The sequence below is a fragment of the Panthera onca genome, chromosome E1 (assembly GCF_046562875.1).
Source record: "Panthera onca isolate mPanOnc1 chromosome E1, mPanOnc1 haplotype 2, whole genome shotgun sequence".
In the NCBI taxonomy this organism is placed as follows: domain Eukaryota; kingdom Metazoa; phylum Chordata; class Mammalia; order Carnivora; family Felidae; genus Panthera; species Panthera onca.
The window spans coordinates 30,498,890-30,513,405 of record NC_138352.1 but is presented as its reverse complement, the minus strand read 5'-3'; the positions used below and the strand labels follow the sequence as shown (position 1 = coordinate 30,513,405).

Sequence of the window (14,516 nt, the reverse complement as noted above, 5' to 3'; positions counted from 1 at the left end):
CCTCAGTGCCCCAGCCCCAAACCCAAAGCAGCACATTCCCAGGGCTATGATTGAAAGAGAAAACTATGAGGAAGAACAATTCAGAGACTGGAGAGAGAAACCAGAGTAAAACCTGAGGATAGCGGAGCTGGAAGCACCTTACAGACTACCTGGGCCAACTCTCTTACTGTACAGAATAGAAACCAGGGCCCAGAGAATGAAAGACACTTGCCCAGTGTCACACAGCCACTCAGAAGCTGCTATTCAAGCAATGTGACCTGAATCTTTCATCCTATACAGCTGGAACTGATAGGTCTGTCATTTTCTACCCCCAGATTTGATGAAGGCCTCCTTCTACAGGAAAGCCACTCCCACCTGGGAGAATGCTTTCTGACCTGCAAGAGGCAAAGAGACATCTTAGGTATTGTTCTGGAGAGATTAAACCTTGGGGACTGTTGCTGAGGGATTATTCTGGAGGGGAGCTCTTGGGTTAGCAATAAGTACCTGGGCTATGAAAACCATGCCCATCCTCTGCCTTCTGGAAAGGCACCCAACCAATGCCAAGTATGGGGATGGAAAAAGAGGCCAGGCTTCCAGCAGGTTATCTAATCCCACCTGCCTAGGGAGACACAGTGAGGAGGGAAGGAGGGAAGATGTGATCAGAGAGTAAGAGGAAAGGCACTTCTCAGGAGCCCCTACAAACACATGCACACACACACGGGCACAGGAGAGGGGGATGGAGGCGTGGCTGCCTTTTTTCTGAGTCTTCTTTCAAAAACTCAATCCTTCAGCCTTGAGGAAGGGATCCAAAATCCTTCTGCCCAACAAGGGTCAGATAAATCCCTTCATAGTATGGATGTAACAGCAGACCGCTCTTTTCTGGGACAGTTCCCATTGGGCAGAACCTAACCTCAAGGGAACTAAGCTCTAATAGAGGGATTTCAAGTACCAGGACTTCATAACACTCCCGGCACACCACCACCCTCCCAGTCTTCTTTCTCTGTCCCCTACAGAAGCCAACAAGGAATGACCACAACACTGGGTGGGGGGGGGGGAGGGGGGAGGGTGGTCAGCCAGGCTGTCTATTACCTTTCTCAGCAGCTGTAGTCACAGAGCTGATTTCAAAACACAAAAAAGCATTCACACTGCTGTTGAAGCCAATGGGCAGTGCCATGGGGGTGAAGGTCATGGACACATTCAGGTAAACCACAGGTCTTGAGCTAAACAAGATAGCAAAGAGAACCATGAGGAGTGACCACAAGACTTCAGTGCTTGGCTCATTCAATTATTCAATGAATATTTATTGAACATCTCCAGTATACCAAGTGCTGTTCTGCATCCTCAGGATGTAGTAGTTGGAAAAGAGACAAGTCCCTTCTCTAGTGAGAAAATAGACAACAAGCAAATAAGAAGAGACAGGAAAATCCTATGTACAGGTAATGCTATGATAAAAGTAAAATAGGGGGCACCTGCGTGGCTCAGTCAGTTAAGGGTCTGACTGTGGCTCAGGTCATGATCTCAGAGTTTGTGAGTTCAGGCCCTGTGTCAGGCTCTGCAGTGACAGCTTGGGGCCTGAAGCCTGCTTTGGATTCTCTCTCTCTCTCTCTCTCAAATATAAACATTAAAAAATTTTAAGAAAATAAAACAGGTTAGGGTAATAGAGATTGGGGGCTACTTAGTTGGGTGATCAGGGATGGCCTCCCTGATGAGACATTTGAGATGTGTCAACAAGAGCTAGCTGTGTGAAGAGAAGGGGAACCTCCTTCCAGGCAGAAAGCACAGCTAGTGCAAAGGGCATGCGGTAGCAATGAACTTGTAAGGAACACAAAGGTCAGCACGACTGGAGCACAATTAGTGAGACAGAAGGTAGTAAGAGGAGATGGGGATGGAGGGATGAGCAGAGACAAGCCATGGAGATGGTGAGCCACGGTAAAGAATTTGGATTTTACTCTCTAAGTGGGAGCCACTGAGGGGTTTTAAGCAGCAGGAGAAAGGGACTCCTCTGGCAGCCGTGTGGAGAACAGAGCACGGGGAGTGGAAGCAGGGAAGAACACCATGGCAGTGGTGCAGGTGAGAGATGCCAGCGTCTTATACCGGGAGGCATTGTGGAGGCAGAGCCAACAAAATCTTGTTGATGGGGTGGTGGGAGAAAGAAAAGAGAGGAATCAAGGATGACTCCTGGGTATTTGTCCTGAACAAATGGTGCCATTTACTTAGCTGGCAAGCCTGGGGAAGGGCAGCTTGGGGAGAATGAGGAGTGGGTGAGAATACGAAGTCCATTTTTAGACATGTTAACTTTGAGATGCCAGACAGCAACAGCCAAGAGGGGCGTTAAATAGGCAGCCAAGTTGGAGCTTAGTGGAGTGCACAGGACAGATAGGTGCTCTGCCAGATTATTTATAGCCACGGGGTTTGATAATTCCCTTAGGGATGGAACACAGAAGTTCTGAAAATCATCATATCATCAAAATAATAGCTTTCAATGAGTACTGTACCAAATCTTTGCAAAGATTCTCTCAATCTTTATAACTCTGTGAGGGAGGTGCTGTTGTTATTCCCATTTACAGATCAGAAAACTGGGACTCAGAATACAAGAACCTGCCCAAGGGCAAATGGTTAATTGAGAGCTGAGGGTCAAACCCAGATGGGCAGATTCGAGAGCCAGTGCCCTCAACAACCACATTTACTCTCTCCCATCAGTGCCTGGTGTCTTCATGGGGTCACTGAAGACAGGGCAACTAGGTGAGGCTGGGACTTGGGACCCCAGGAGGCAGGACGAATCCCTACCGGAGCACAGCTGCCCGGCCCAGAGTGCCCACGGTGATGTCAGCAAGGCCGTCACCAGTGAAATCTAAGCCACCAGCCACTGACATGCCAAAGTAGTGGAGTCCTGAGGCCACCTCTGAGGCTCTGATCCGCTGTGGAGAGAAAAGCACAAGGCATGGAGGAGGAGAAGGGGAGCCCTTTTGGGTTTTATTCAAATCAGCATGATAAGCCTTGATCCCCACCCCAGTGAGCCCTCAACTGAGGAACTGAAAAGAGAAGGGCAAGGTTTTCCAGGGGGAATGGCAATTGAATGGAGCCCTGAAGGGCTGGTGGGACTTGACATGGCAAGTGATGAAAGCTGGGGTTGGGGAAGAGCAGGACATCTGAGGACATAGCTAGGGGTCACTGCAGTGGGAACAGAGGGGGTTTGGGTGCAAGGAGGCTTGATGAGGGGCTGGAGAATGAGGTGGGCCTGACTAATCAGACACAGGGTGGAAGATAGCGAGTAGGAGCAGCCAGGCCAGGGGTGGTAGGGATGGAGAGAGACAGGAGCCAGGCCAGGGCTGGAAATGGGAGAGAACCATTAGGATATGTGTGGGGGATAGGAGAAGGGGTCCAGAGGAGCAGCAGGTCTGGGAGGAGAGGATGCTTTGGGTTAGGCAGCATGAGACTGAGATGCCTGGGGGGCCATCCAGCAAGGTGCTCGGGACACAGCTAGACATACAAAACTGAAGTTAGGAGAACAACCTTGGTCTGAGATGAGTGAAAGTGCCCACAAACTATGTAACATGAGAGGCTGGCAATGGAGTCTTGGGAGATGAGGGTTAAGGCATGGATGGGGTTGGGTGGGGGGGCAGGAGCCAGAGAAGGGACAGAAAGTGAGGAAGGAGAATCTGAGGCAGGTCCATGGTCAGGAATGCCAAAAAAGGAAGATACAGGTCAAGAAACAGATGTTGCCACAACCTCTTACCCCACTGGAAGGGTCTGGGGTGAGGTCCTGGCCTGGAACCTCCAAGTGACTTCTGTCCTTCACTGGGCACTACTGACCCTTTGGGACTCGCCTGACACTTAGAACTGGAGCTGACTTGGGGCTCAGGCTATCACATCTAGGGAGGTCAGAATCTCATAGTAAAGGCTGGAGAGAGCCCTGCAGGTTACCTGAGAGGGGGTGGTAGAAAGGCCATCCCAGCGTCCATTGTAGATGTACACGCTGCCGAAGCTGGTACCATCATCTGCCCCAAAACCCTCCAGGGGGGCCCCAATGGCCACATCTGTGAGCTTATCCTGACTGATATCCCCCACTGTTGCCATGGCAAAGCCAAATCGGACATCGGTGAATCCAGGGTACCCACTCAGCGTGTGTGCCAAAGAGAAGGAACCATTCTGTAAAGCAAACAGGTAGCTCAGCCCTCAAGAGAGGGATGCAGGGTGCACAACCACAGCCATCCCAGAAGGCATGCTCACTGGACTTGTTTCTGATTCTCTAGCAGGGAGGCTGAGGCTCAGAAAAGGCAACGGACCTCCCCAAGGCTACACAGCAAGCGAATGGTAAGGCTAAGATCCTCCTGCCCAGAGCCTGCTAGGACCCAGAGCCTTCTCCCTCTACTCCCACAGTTAGGGGTACCGCACTGGCAATTGGGAGGCCCGGGTTCTAGTCTTGGCTCTACCACACACTCGCTATGTAAACCTTAGCAAGTCTCAACATCGTTGAGCCTCAGCTTCCTCATCTGTAAAATGGAAGTGACACAGTTAGTATGAGAAATCACAGTTACAGTTAGAAACAAGCGAGATCATAGACAAAACATGCTTTGTCGAGCGTGCAGCTATTTGGGATGTTATCATCATCAACATGGGATGATGGGGTGGGGAAAGTGAGAAGGTGGAGCAGGGGAACAAATGAAACAGCCGCCCCAGCTGTCCACCATCCACCCTGCGCACCTCCCCAGCACTGTCCTTCCAAGCAAGGCAGGGCCAGGGCGCTCCCAGCCTCCATCACCTCTGCAGCAGGCTAAGCACCCACAAGCTCAGCAAGTTTGCGAAGATGGAGACTCCCACCTGCTTGTTCAGATGGTACACGTAGACTCTGCCTTCCTCTCCGTAAATGTGGTAGAAAGGAGCAGCCACGAGCAAGAAGTCCGTGGTCCCATCCATGTCAACGTCCACAGGGCACAGCTCAGAGCCAAAATAGGATCCCATCTACAGCCCAGGAGGAGCTCAGCTCACAAGGATGCTGGGGAGGCCTCCTCTGATACCCCTCAGCAAGCCTAGACTCCTGATCCTGTTCTTCCTGGACTGCCAATTTGGGTCATTCCAGATCAATCTGTTCACCAGAGAAACCTAGAAGCCTGGGTGAGCGGCCATATGCCCCACAGCGGAGGAAGCCAGTTGATAACCAGACATGCAGAGCTGGGGCAGTGGCACTGCATTCTGTCTGAGTTCTGTCCAGGCTGAGGTGATGCCCCTCGGTGTGCCTTGGAGCCTGTCCCATTCCCTCTGGGACTTCCAGATCCTCCATCTATAATAATGGGGGCATCCTTCTCCAGCAAGTACCTGCTCTCCCTCCAGCACTGGCACGAAGTTGGTCTCTTTGCCCTCCTTCTGAAGCTCAAACACGGCCCCCCGCTGCTTGTACCGTGGAGCCCCTGCCACATAGGAGAGGCCACAGGCCTTGTGCAGCAGGGCCACTGAGTAACCTAGGAGGGAGGAGGTGGTGGTTGTCGTTGGGAGCTCCCAGGCCACTCCTTAGAACCCCCACTTTCCCAGCCAATCCATCAAAGTAGCCTGGGCAGAGGGGAGCAGATCTGGAGAAACTGTCTTTCTCATCCTTTTAAAACTTGGCATCAGGGAGTGCTCCCACTTAACCACCGTGGCTGGTCACACACATGTGCCCCATCACACAGAAGTGATACACACACATTATCATATATACAGCTTCACTCCAAATATACTCCTTCACACACATTCACCACCCATGTTCATCATACACATGGTATATGAGGACCAAGGAGAGGGGTGAAGGGTTACCCACCACTACCGTTAGTGGCAAGGCCCCACATCCTCAGGGCCACCCTGAGCTTCAGTACCAAGGAGGCCTTGTCCTCATCCAAAAGGCCCTAATTCTCAGCCTCGAGCGTCCCTAACCAAGGCCCATCCCTCAGTCCATGTGACTGACCAGAGCCTGCCCTAACTGGGAAGCCTAGTGCAGGCTAATGCACAGCCTCAGTGTCCCTGTGTAGGCCCCACCCTCACTCAGGTAGTCTCCAGGCCCCGCCTCACCTAGATAGCTGTACTGTGCAGTCTTGGTATCTGCTGCAGTCTGGTTCAGGAAGCGACCCCGGCGGCTGTGCAAGTTGTAGAGCAGTGCTCCCCCTGACCAGTTAAAGGCCCCGACGGCACCGAGCAGCACCTGCCCCTATAGGGGATGAGGGTTGGAGGTCATCTGAGAGGGAGGGGCCGGGGCCAGCCACAGCAGCCATGGGCCTACCAGCCAGTGTCACAAACCTTGGGTTGGGGGTGGGGGATGTTCGGTGATCCCTGACCACCTGGCTGGAAACGCAGAAGGAAGGTGAAATGGCAAATACCCAGTTCCTACCTTGTACCCATGACCCTATCGGGGCAACTGTCTCTCCAGTGAGTGCCTCTCCAGATTTCCAGGGTGGAAATTTGACCCGGGCCAAAGACGTTGAGCATTAAAACAAAGTATGGTTGAGCAAGACAGAGCTCATCTCCTTCTGCACAGGTTGCTCAGCCTGTGCCTGACACCCAAGGCCTACCTGTGTTGAGTAATTTGCTAACCCCAATTCCACCTCCGTGCAGGGCTGATGTCCTCACCATGCCTGCATCTTTCCCCATCTGGGAGGAATAGTGCCTCCGGTGAGGAGTACTCAGCTTGGTAGGCAAGTGACCCGAGCCAAAGCTTGTGTTAGTAGCGTATATTAAGAGGGAACTGCTCAATCTTTGAGCACACAGAACAAAACTGACCCCTGTAATAAATATGGCCATTCTTTTGTCTACCTCAAAGGTCCAGATTAGGGCAAGCAAGTACAAGAGTTTTCTTTTATCCTAAACGGGCTCCTTCAGAGTCCTCATTACAGGAGGACAGAGCCCTGCACTGTGAGCCAGGGGTCCCTGAGTCCCTGGGTGTCACTGAGGCCCTTCCTCTATGGTGATCCTGCCTGGTGCTGAGTTCACCACATACCTCATCCAGGATCTGGGCACTGAACCCGATCTGTGCCAGTTGGTAGTGGAGGGCCTCTCCAACAGTGCCTAGAAGCCAAGAAGCCCAGTGAGATGCTGCTGTGGGCTGAGGTGAAGGGAGAAACTAAGTCAGGGAAGGGCCCAGTTTGACCTCATACCCAGAGGGAACGATGTTCGGAATAATAGGACATATACCAGGCTGAGAGTGGAGACCTGATCCTGCTTTAGTATCTACCCGCAGAGTAAGCTTGGGCAGCTTACTTCCTCTTTCTGGGCCTCAGTTTCCTCATCTGTGAGCTCCTGAGAGTGGGATCCATGTCCCAGTCATTCTTTCTCCAGCACTTAAGCTTCTCATCAGAGGTTCAGGTAATTCTGGGGAAGCGATGAGAGCTGGGGATATTGTTACCTTTTTAGAGATGGAACAGCTGAGGCTCAGAGAGGTCATAGGAGTTGCCCAGAGAACCATATGGAGGTAGGACAGGGGTGGGGCTGACACACAGGTCTTGGCCTCCTGCCAGAGGCGAAGTGGACCACACTGGAGCCCTCACCTTCCGTGTGAATGATATTCTGCTGCAATTTGCTCAGCAGTCCATCCAGGGCTGAATAATTGGTCACTGTGAATGCATGTCTCTCAAATGGGTCTGAGGCAATCAGCTTCAGTTCCTTGAGGGTCTTAGTACTCTCATTTCCCACCTGCACAGAAGCCCCGGGTCAGTGGGTCAGCACTGTGAGGGCTGGCTGGTTCCCAAGCCCAGGGAGCTCTCTAGGCTAGGAGAGGGCTGAGTCTCTCTGCTGGCCTTCAGGGCCCTTCACCACCTGCCTCCTTTCCCTGCTCCCTGTTCTCCCACACATACCCCTTCCTTCTCACACCAGGTTCATTCTCACCTCTGCACATGCTGTGCCCTTTGCCTGCAGAGCCCTTCTACCTTCCCTGCACCCTAGGCCAGCTACTCCTGCTTGTCCTCCAACACTTAGCTTAGCACCATCTCCTCCAGGAACCTTCCCTGATGTTCTTCTTTTGGGATCCCTGAGTGTCCACTGCTCTCCCCATCACTGCTGGGTGAGTGAGCTGTGACCACAGTTGGGAAACAAGCCCTCTGTGTGAGGACCCGATATGGGATGGGGGAAGTACAGGACATAGGGACTGGGAGAAGTTGGTGAGAGTCTGTGAATAGAGCAAGCCCCTATCGGGAACCCTGGCTCCTCCCCACCCCAGGCTGAACAGGGTCAGAAGGTGCCCCCCGACCCAACTCCCAGCTCTTACCCTGATGGCAAAGCGCTCAACACCTTGCATCTTTGGGGAACTGATGACAGTCGTGAGGTTGAGTGGATCCCCAAATATGTCCCCATCAGTGATTACCACTATGACCTTGGGTGCATTTTTTCTGGAGCCGTGGCTTGGCGTGAAGATGTTGTCTCTAAGTAGGGGAGAGTAAATAAAGAGGAGAACTTTGCCAGAGGGATACTGAGCTCTGGGGAGATTTTACTCACTGACCTGTTTCAGAATTGGAGAGGATTAAGGAGCCCTCCAAAATGGGGGAACAAAAGCCAGAAGAGGGGTGGTGATGCCCCTGTGGCACACAGCAGGGCCAGGTGGAGGGGAGGCTGAGACATACCTAGCCCCTCACCTCCTCCCATAGAAAGGTGCTGGATAGCAGAGTCTATTCTGTGTGTATGTGTAGGAATGACAATGATATTAATAAAGAGTGGCTAATATTTACATAGTACTTATGTGCCAAGCACTGTTGTAAGTGCTGTGCATATTTTAACCCATTTAATCCTCACAAAATCCTATAGAACAAATAATATTATTTTTTTAAGTTTATTTATTTATTTTGAGAGACAAAGGGAGCATGCAGAAGGAGAGAAAATCCCAAGCAGCCTCCACCTGTCAGCGCAGAGCCTGACGTGGGGCTGGAGCTTACAAACTGTGAGATCATGACCTGAGCTGAAATCAAGAGTCAGATGCTTAACTGACTGAGCCACCCAGGTGCCCCTGACAAGCATTATTATTATTCTCACTTTAAACGTGAGGCAACTGAAGCATTGACAGGTTAGGCAACTTACCCAAGGTGAGTACAAAGTAGAGATTGAACCCACGCAGCCTGGCCACGAAGCCCATCCCTGTAAGTAACGTGCTCTACTGATGCTCACAGCAGGAGTCTTTGGAAGACTTTTTGGAGGATGTCTTGGGATGTCAGCCATTAACAAAGACTGGGTTGAAAGACCTCACACATTTCCCTCAGCCAAAGAAGAGCTAGAACCTGATCCTCTCCTCTTCACAACTCCATCCAGCCATCTCTCCAGGCATGAGGCCTCAGAACCTCTGGGCAGGGCCGTGAGCTGGCACCCAGTAGGTGCTCAGGTAATTCCCACTGCCCTCATACTTACAGGACATGCTGTATGGCAGAAGCAGTCTTGGTGACACTCTTCACTTGAGTGATATTCTGGACTCTGGCGAGGGAGGTCACCGCATCCTGGCTGTCCCGAAGATCAAACTCAGTCTGTATCACTTCCCCATATTGCACAAGGGCAAAGTTGCACTATAGAGGAGGAGCCGAGGTGGGGAGGAGGTTGGCAGAGTCGCCATGCCCAAAGCCGCCCCTGCCCCCTAGACGGTTCCTCCTGGAAGCAGTGGAAGAATCCACTCATTTCTCCTTGCCTCCAGGCAGGAGGAGATGTTAAGGCAGAGGGAAATCTCTAAGCAAGGAGAAGTGGAGGAAGGTATAATAGTACTGGATCACAGTGAATCATAGACTTGCCCCTGAAACCATGTCTTTGTGTAGTCCCCCTCCCACATACTGACTATGGGGTTGGTCATGTGACTAGCTTTGGTCAATGGAACATGAGCAAATGCGATACAGTCAGAAACTTGAAAAGTACATGCATGCACTGGTTCTTGCCCTCTTGGAACACTGCAGCCATGAAAAAGTTAAGCTGGCCTGCTGGAGGCACACGGCCCAGACAAGTAAGGCCATCTTAGGCCATCCAGTCAAACAACAGGATGTCTGCAGCTGCAGGAGTAACTCCAGGCAAGGCCAGCAGAAGGACCACCAAGCTGAATCCAGCCCAAATAGCTGACCCACAGAACTGTGAGCAAATAAATGGTTGTTGTTTTGAGGTAGTTTGTTCATGGCAATAGAGAACTAATAGACTGTGTGAGTCTAGCTCTTAGGGAAGCCCACCTCAAAGCACTTGGCATAGAAGTTCTTCATCATGTTGGAGATGAAGTCTTTGGCTTTCTGGAAGTCTGGGGGATCAATGCTTCCTGAGCCATCTAGGATGATGGCAATCTCAGTGCCTGGCCAAAACAGGGAGCAGGTTAGAAGTGGACACGGAATTTGACACAGGAGTGAGGGCAGCATGTGCTGCCCTGCAGGGCACCCACCCCATTCAAGCCCTGAGGGCTCAGTTCAGGGAGGAAGCTGGTAAAGTTCCCAAGAGTGAAGCCTTTGTCTCGGAGGCATAGATAGCCACGGCCTACTCAGGCTCTGACCTGCTGAGTGAGTCACTCCCATAGCTCCTGCTCCTCGGGCCTCAGTTTCCCCATCTGTAATATGGAGGGGGCGCAGAGCTGGGACTAACTAGGCCTATAGAATCCAGCCACTGCTTCCCATCTTCCGGCCCTCGGCACACCTCACCCCTGGAGGTCGCCAGCCTAGGGGTCAGCTCTGACAGCCTCTGGGAACAACCCAGATCTGCCTCTTCTCACCAGCTGCTTCGTCATCCTGCCCCTCTTGTGTCTTCAGAGCCCGGCGCCACCTGGCTGTCTTCTCTAGGCTGCCATTCTTGTTCCTATAGCAGTCTCTGGCATCCACATGTACATTGGGATCAAGGAGATTTTCTTTAAAAACACATACAGAAGAACTCAGAGTCAGATAGCCTCCTTGTTCACCTCCAGGCAGGCCCACACTTGTCTCTGCTCTGATTTTCTTCACAGGGCCTTAGGCTTGCCTTGCCCTCTCTGGGCTTCTGTGTCCCTCTAACATCTGCCACGCCTCTTCCTGGAGACCCAAGGAGATCTCTTTAGAGCTATCTAAGGTCAGTCAGTGCCCAACCCTTACCAAGGTCAGAGAAGTAGACCTGAGCCTGGGGTTGGAAGTTGTTGGCTAATAGGCTGCAGGTGCCTGTGAGTTCTGGGCTGAGGCTGTGGGGCTTCCGGGACATCACTTGAATACAGATCTAGGAGACAGGGGGAGAGAAGAAGGGGAAAGCCTAGGTCATCTCCAGCACAGGCCCCCTAATCACAGCCACATCATCACCCCCATTACAGAATCCATCACCTCCATTACAGAATCAAGTGCCACGACCAAGTAGAAGATGCAGGAATAGTTTGCTCACCCCTCATCAGGGGTAGGAGTCAGTGCTGGGGCCAAAGCTGAAGTTAAGCACTTAGGTCAGTGTGCTGGGTCATGGAGAACCCAGGTCAGAGCCATGGTTAGCCCTGGGGTTGGTACCAGGGAGGCAGCTGGGCTCAGCCCTGAGAATATGCCAGTCAGACTGTTATCAACACCGGTCAACTACAGGGTAAGCTCCACCTTCCCTAAAGCCCTCCATCATCCCGCCTCATGCATACTCACCAAAACACTGTGGTGGTTCCGGACAACTGTCACTCCCGGGTGCCTTCCCTTTGGGATGGGGGCATGCTCTGAAACAGTTAAGCCTAGGTAAGGAGGGAAGGATGCTGGGAGGCAACCCTACAGCCAACATCAGAGGTCACATGATGGTCAGGGCCCCATAAAGAACAATCGGCCACTCAGAGCAGCCTCTAGAAGCTGGTTGGGGGGCCTTCAAGCACAGGCCTGGACATGTTCAAGGCAAAGTGCCTATTCCCTGGGCTTATTCACTGACTCATTCAACAAATGCCCTGTGATGTCTGCTCTGTGCCTAGCCTCATGGCAGATGGTGATAGGGATCTAGACATAACTGAGACCTGGTACTTTACTTACAGGGGATCCCAGTTTGGAAGGGCAGGAGGGTAGAGAAGAACTAGCCGGTGGTTGTGTGCAGCACTGGGGACGGGTGAAAGATGCTAAAGAACTGGCTACATGGACCAATGAACTCTCCACTCTCCACGTTCTATTTCTGGGGACTCTTAATGCCTCAAGACCCCAGGGTGAAAGTGTAGCTCATTCCTCTCCCTCCACAAGGTGGGCCTCAGGAGACTCATTTTTGAGCCATAGAATCACCCGCTTATGCTGCCAGCCTGCATCCCCTTCTGAAGCAGAGACTGAGGCTGATCAACACCATGCCTTTCACAGAGACAAGAACCCTACCATACACAGCTGAGGGTTCATCAGCAAATGTGGGCCTTGAGTTGAACTGGATGGAATGAGTAGAGTTGGTTAATGTGTGAATTAGGTCCATTCACTTGTTCATTCATTCATTCAAACAGCATTTATTGAGTGCCAATCCCCATGCTAGATGCTAGGATGGCCACAGGTCGGGAGGGGTAAATTTAGATGAAATGGAGGTGTGATGAATTGGGACATGTTGGGTTCTGGAATCAGATAGAGTCGGGTCTGCCAGCTGTAGTACTGCCAACACTAGATGCATGCCCTTAGTCGTATTGGCAATTAAAGGACTGCTCTGAACTGTAGCTTCCTTTTCTATAAAATGGGAGTGAATTTGAGAATTAAAAGTGAACAAAGCACTTAGCAGAGTGCCAGGCACTCTGCTACATTTTAGGTATCATTTAGGTAGCACTCGATACATTTTAGGTATCATTTTTGTTAGGACCAGATATGGAAAGGTGGGCTGGGGATTTGGGTTGGGTTGGGTTGGGATGGGATTGGGCTTTGGGATAGAAGGCCTACTGTGGGTGGTGGTGGAATTTAGGGTCGAGGGACTGGACTAAGTGCATCTGGGTTCAAATGGTTTCGGCCAGATAAGTGGGATTCCTCAAAAGGAGGTCCAGGGAACATTCCCTGGAGTGGTGGTTGACTTACCTACTGGTTGGCAAAGAATCTCATCCTGGATGAGGGAACAACGATGTAGGAGGCCTGCTGTCCCGTTGGTTTGAGGACTGGTGACCAGGAGCCTGAGTAGGAAGGTAGACAGCAAAGCTGAGCTGGCCAATGATTCCCTCCTCCTTTCTGCCTGCCCAGGCACAGGCTTCCCACTCCAGGCCCCACTCCAGGCCCCACTCCAGACTCACAGGCTCCCTATCTGGAAAACTAATGGAAGAGGTCCAGACTTGGGTCCCAGCCCAAAATGGCAGACTTTGCATTATGTGAAAAGCATTTGCTCAGCATTTACATTTACACAGCTCCAGGGGAGAAATAGTTAAATGCATCTGTTCTCTGCCTGCTGACCTACCCTGACAGAAATGGGAGTGGTATTGATGGTAAATAAAGACTCTCTGCTCTTTGGGGAGGGGGTGGGTAGATGCTAGGAAGCCATCAACAGGACAGCTGGTTCTGTCAGGGGCACTGCTGGCTTCCTAGTGGCTGCCAGGGGAACTGACCCACCTGGCCTCAGTGATGGTATTTCTTGAGAAGAGCATCCTGGCACTGCTATGCAATGGGTCAGTAAGAAATGGAGGTTTGATTCCAAACTCATTCTATGAAGCCAGCATTGCCTTGATTCCAAAACCAGTCAAAGACCCCACTAAAAAGGAGAATTACAGGCCAATATCCCTGATGAACCTGGATGCAAAAAATTCTCAGCAGTGTACTAGCAAAGCAAATTCAATAGTACATCAAAAGAATTATTCACCATGATCAAGTTGGATTTATTCCTGGGCTGCAGGGCTGATTCAATATTTGCAAATCGATCAATGTGATACACCACATTAATAAAAGAAAGGATAAGAACCATATGATCCTTTCAATAGATGCAAAAAAAGCATATAACAAAATACAGCATCTTTTCTTGATAAAAACCCTCAAGAAAGTGGAAATAGAAAGAACATACCTTAATATCATAAAAACCATATGTGAAAGGCCTACAGATAATATCATTCTTGATGGGAAAAAACTGAGAGCTTTCCCCCTAAGGTCAGGAACACGACAGGGATATCCACTCTCACTACTGTTGTTCAATATAGCACTGGAAGTCCTAGCCTCAGCAATCAGACAACAAAAAGAGATAAAAGGCATCCAAATTGGCAAGGAATAAGTCAAATTCTCACTCTTCACAGATGACATGATACTCTACATGGGAAATCTGAAAGACCACCAAAAAACTGCTAGAGCTGATACATGAATTCAGCAATGTCGCAGGATATAAAAACGATATACAGAAATTAGTTGCATTTCTTTACACCAATAATGAAGTAGCAGAAAGAGATATCAAGGAACTGATCTCATTTACAATTGCACCAAAAACCATAAGATGCCTAGAAATAAACCTAACCAAAGAGGTAAAAGATCTATACACTGAAAACTATAGAATACTTATAAAAGAAAGTAAAGAAAACACAAAGAAATGGAAAAACATTCTGTGCTCATGGATTGGAAGAACAAATATTGTTAAAATGTCAATACTACCCAAGGAAATCCACACATTCAATGCAATCCCTATCAAAATAATACCAACATTCTTCACAGAGCTAGAACAAACAATCCTAAAAT

General features: G+C 50.6%; 1 protein-coding gene across 8 annotated transcripts in view; it reads right to left on the bottom strand.

The window, feature by feature from the left end:
• Positions 1–14,516, bottom strand: part of ITGAE (integrin subunit alpha E) — a 75,316-nt gene that overhangs the window by 36,935 nt on the left and 23,865 nt on the right. For 7 of the 8 annotated variants that reach the window (XR_013552066.2, XR_013552065.2, XM_078437604.2 and 4 more), the window contains exons 3-18: positions 12,891–12,982; positions 11,523–11,590; positions 11,007–11,124; positions 10,655–10,786; positions 10,439–10,492; positions 10,128–10,243; positions 9,334–9,485; positions 8,207–8,360; positions 7,491–7,635; positions 6,944–7,011; positions 6,022–6,157; positions 5,296–5,438; positions 4,801–4,941; positions 3,904–4,128; positions 2,767–2,897; positions 1,069–1,199 (exon numbers count right to left, since the gene is read on the bottom strand). Coding sequence is in view for 6 of the 8 variants with exons in the window: in XM_078437604.2 (XP_078293730.1) it covers positions 1,069–1,199; positions 2,767–2,897; positions 3,904–4,128; positions 4,801–4,941; positions 5,296–5,438; positions 6,022–6,157; positions 6,944–7,011; positions 7,491–7,635; positions 8,207–8,360; positions 9,334–9,485; positions 10,128–10,243; positions 10,439–10,492; positions 10,655–10,786; positions 11,007–11,124; positions 11,523–11,590; positions 12,891–12,982 (2,006 nt within the window). In the remaining 2 variants the exon portion in view is untranslated. The remainder of the gene's footprint in view (positions 1–1,068; positions 1,200–2,766; positions 2,898–3,903; positions 4,129–4,800; positions 4,942–5,295; positions 5,439–6,021; positions 6,158–6,943; positions 7,012–7,490; positions 7,636–8,206; positions 8,361–9,333; positions 9,486–10,127; positions 10,244–10,438; positions 10,493–10,654; positions 10,787–11,006; positions 11,125–11,522; positions 11,591–12,890; positions 12,983–14,516) is intronic. The other variant, XM_078437601.2, reaches the window with a different exon arrangement.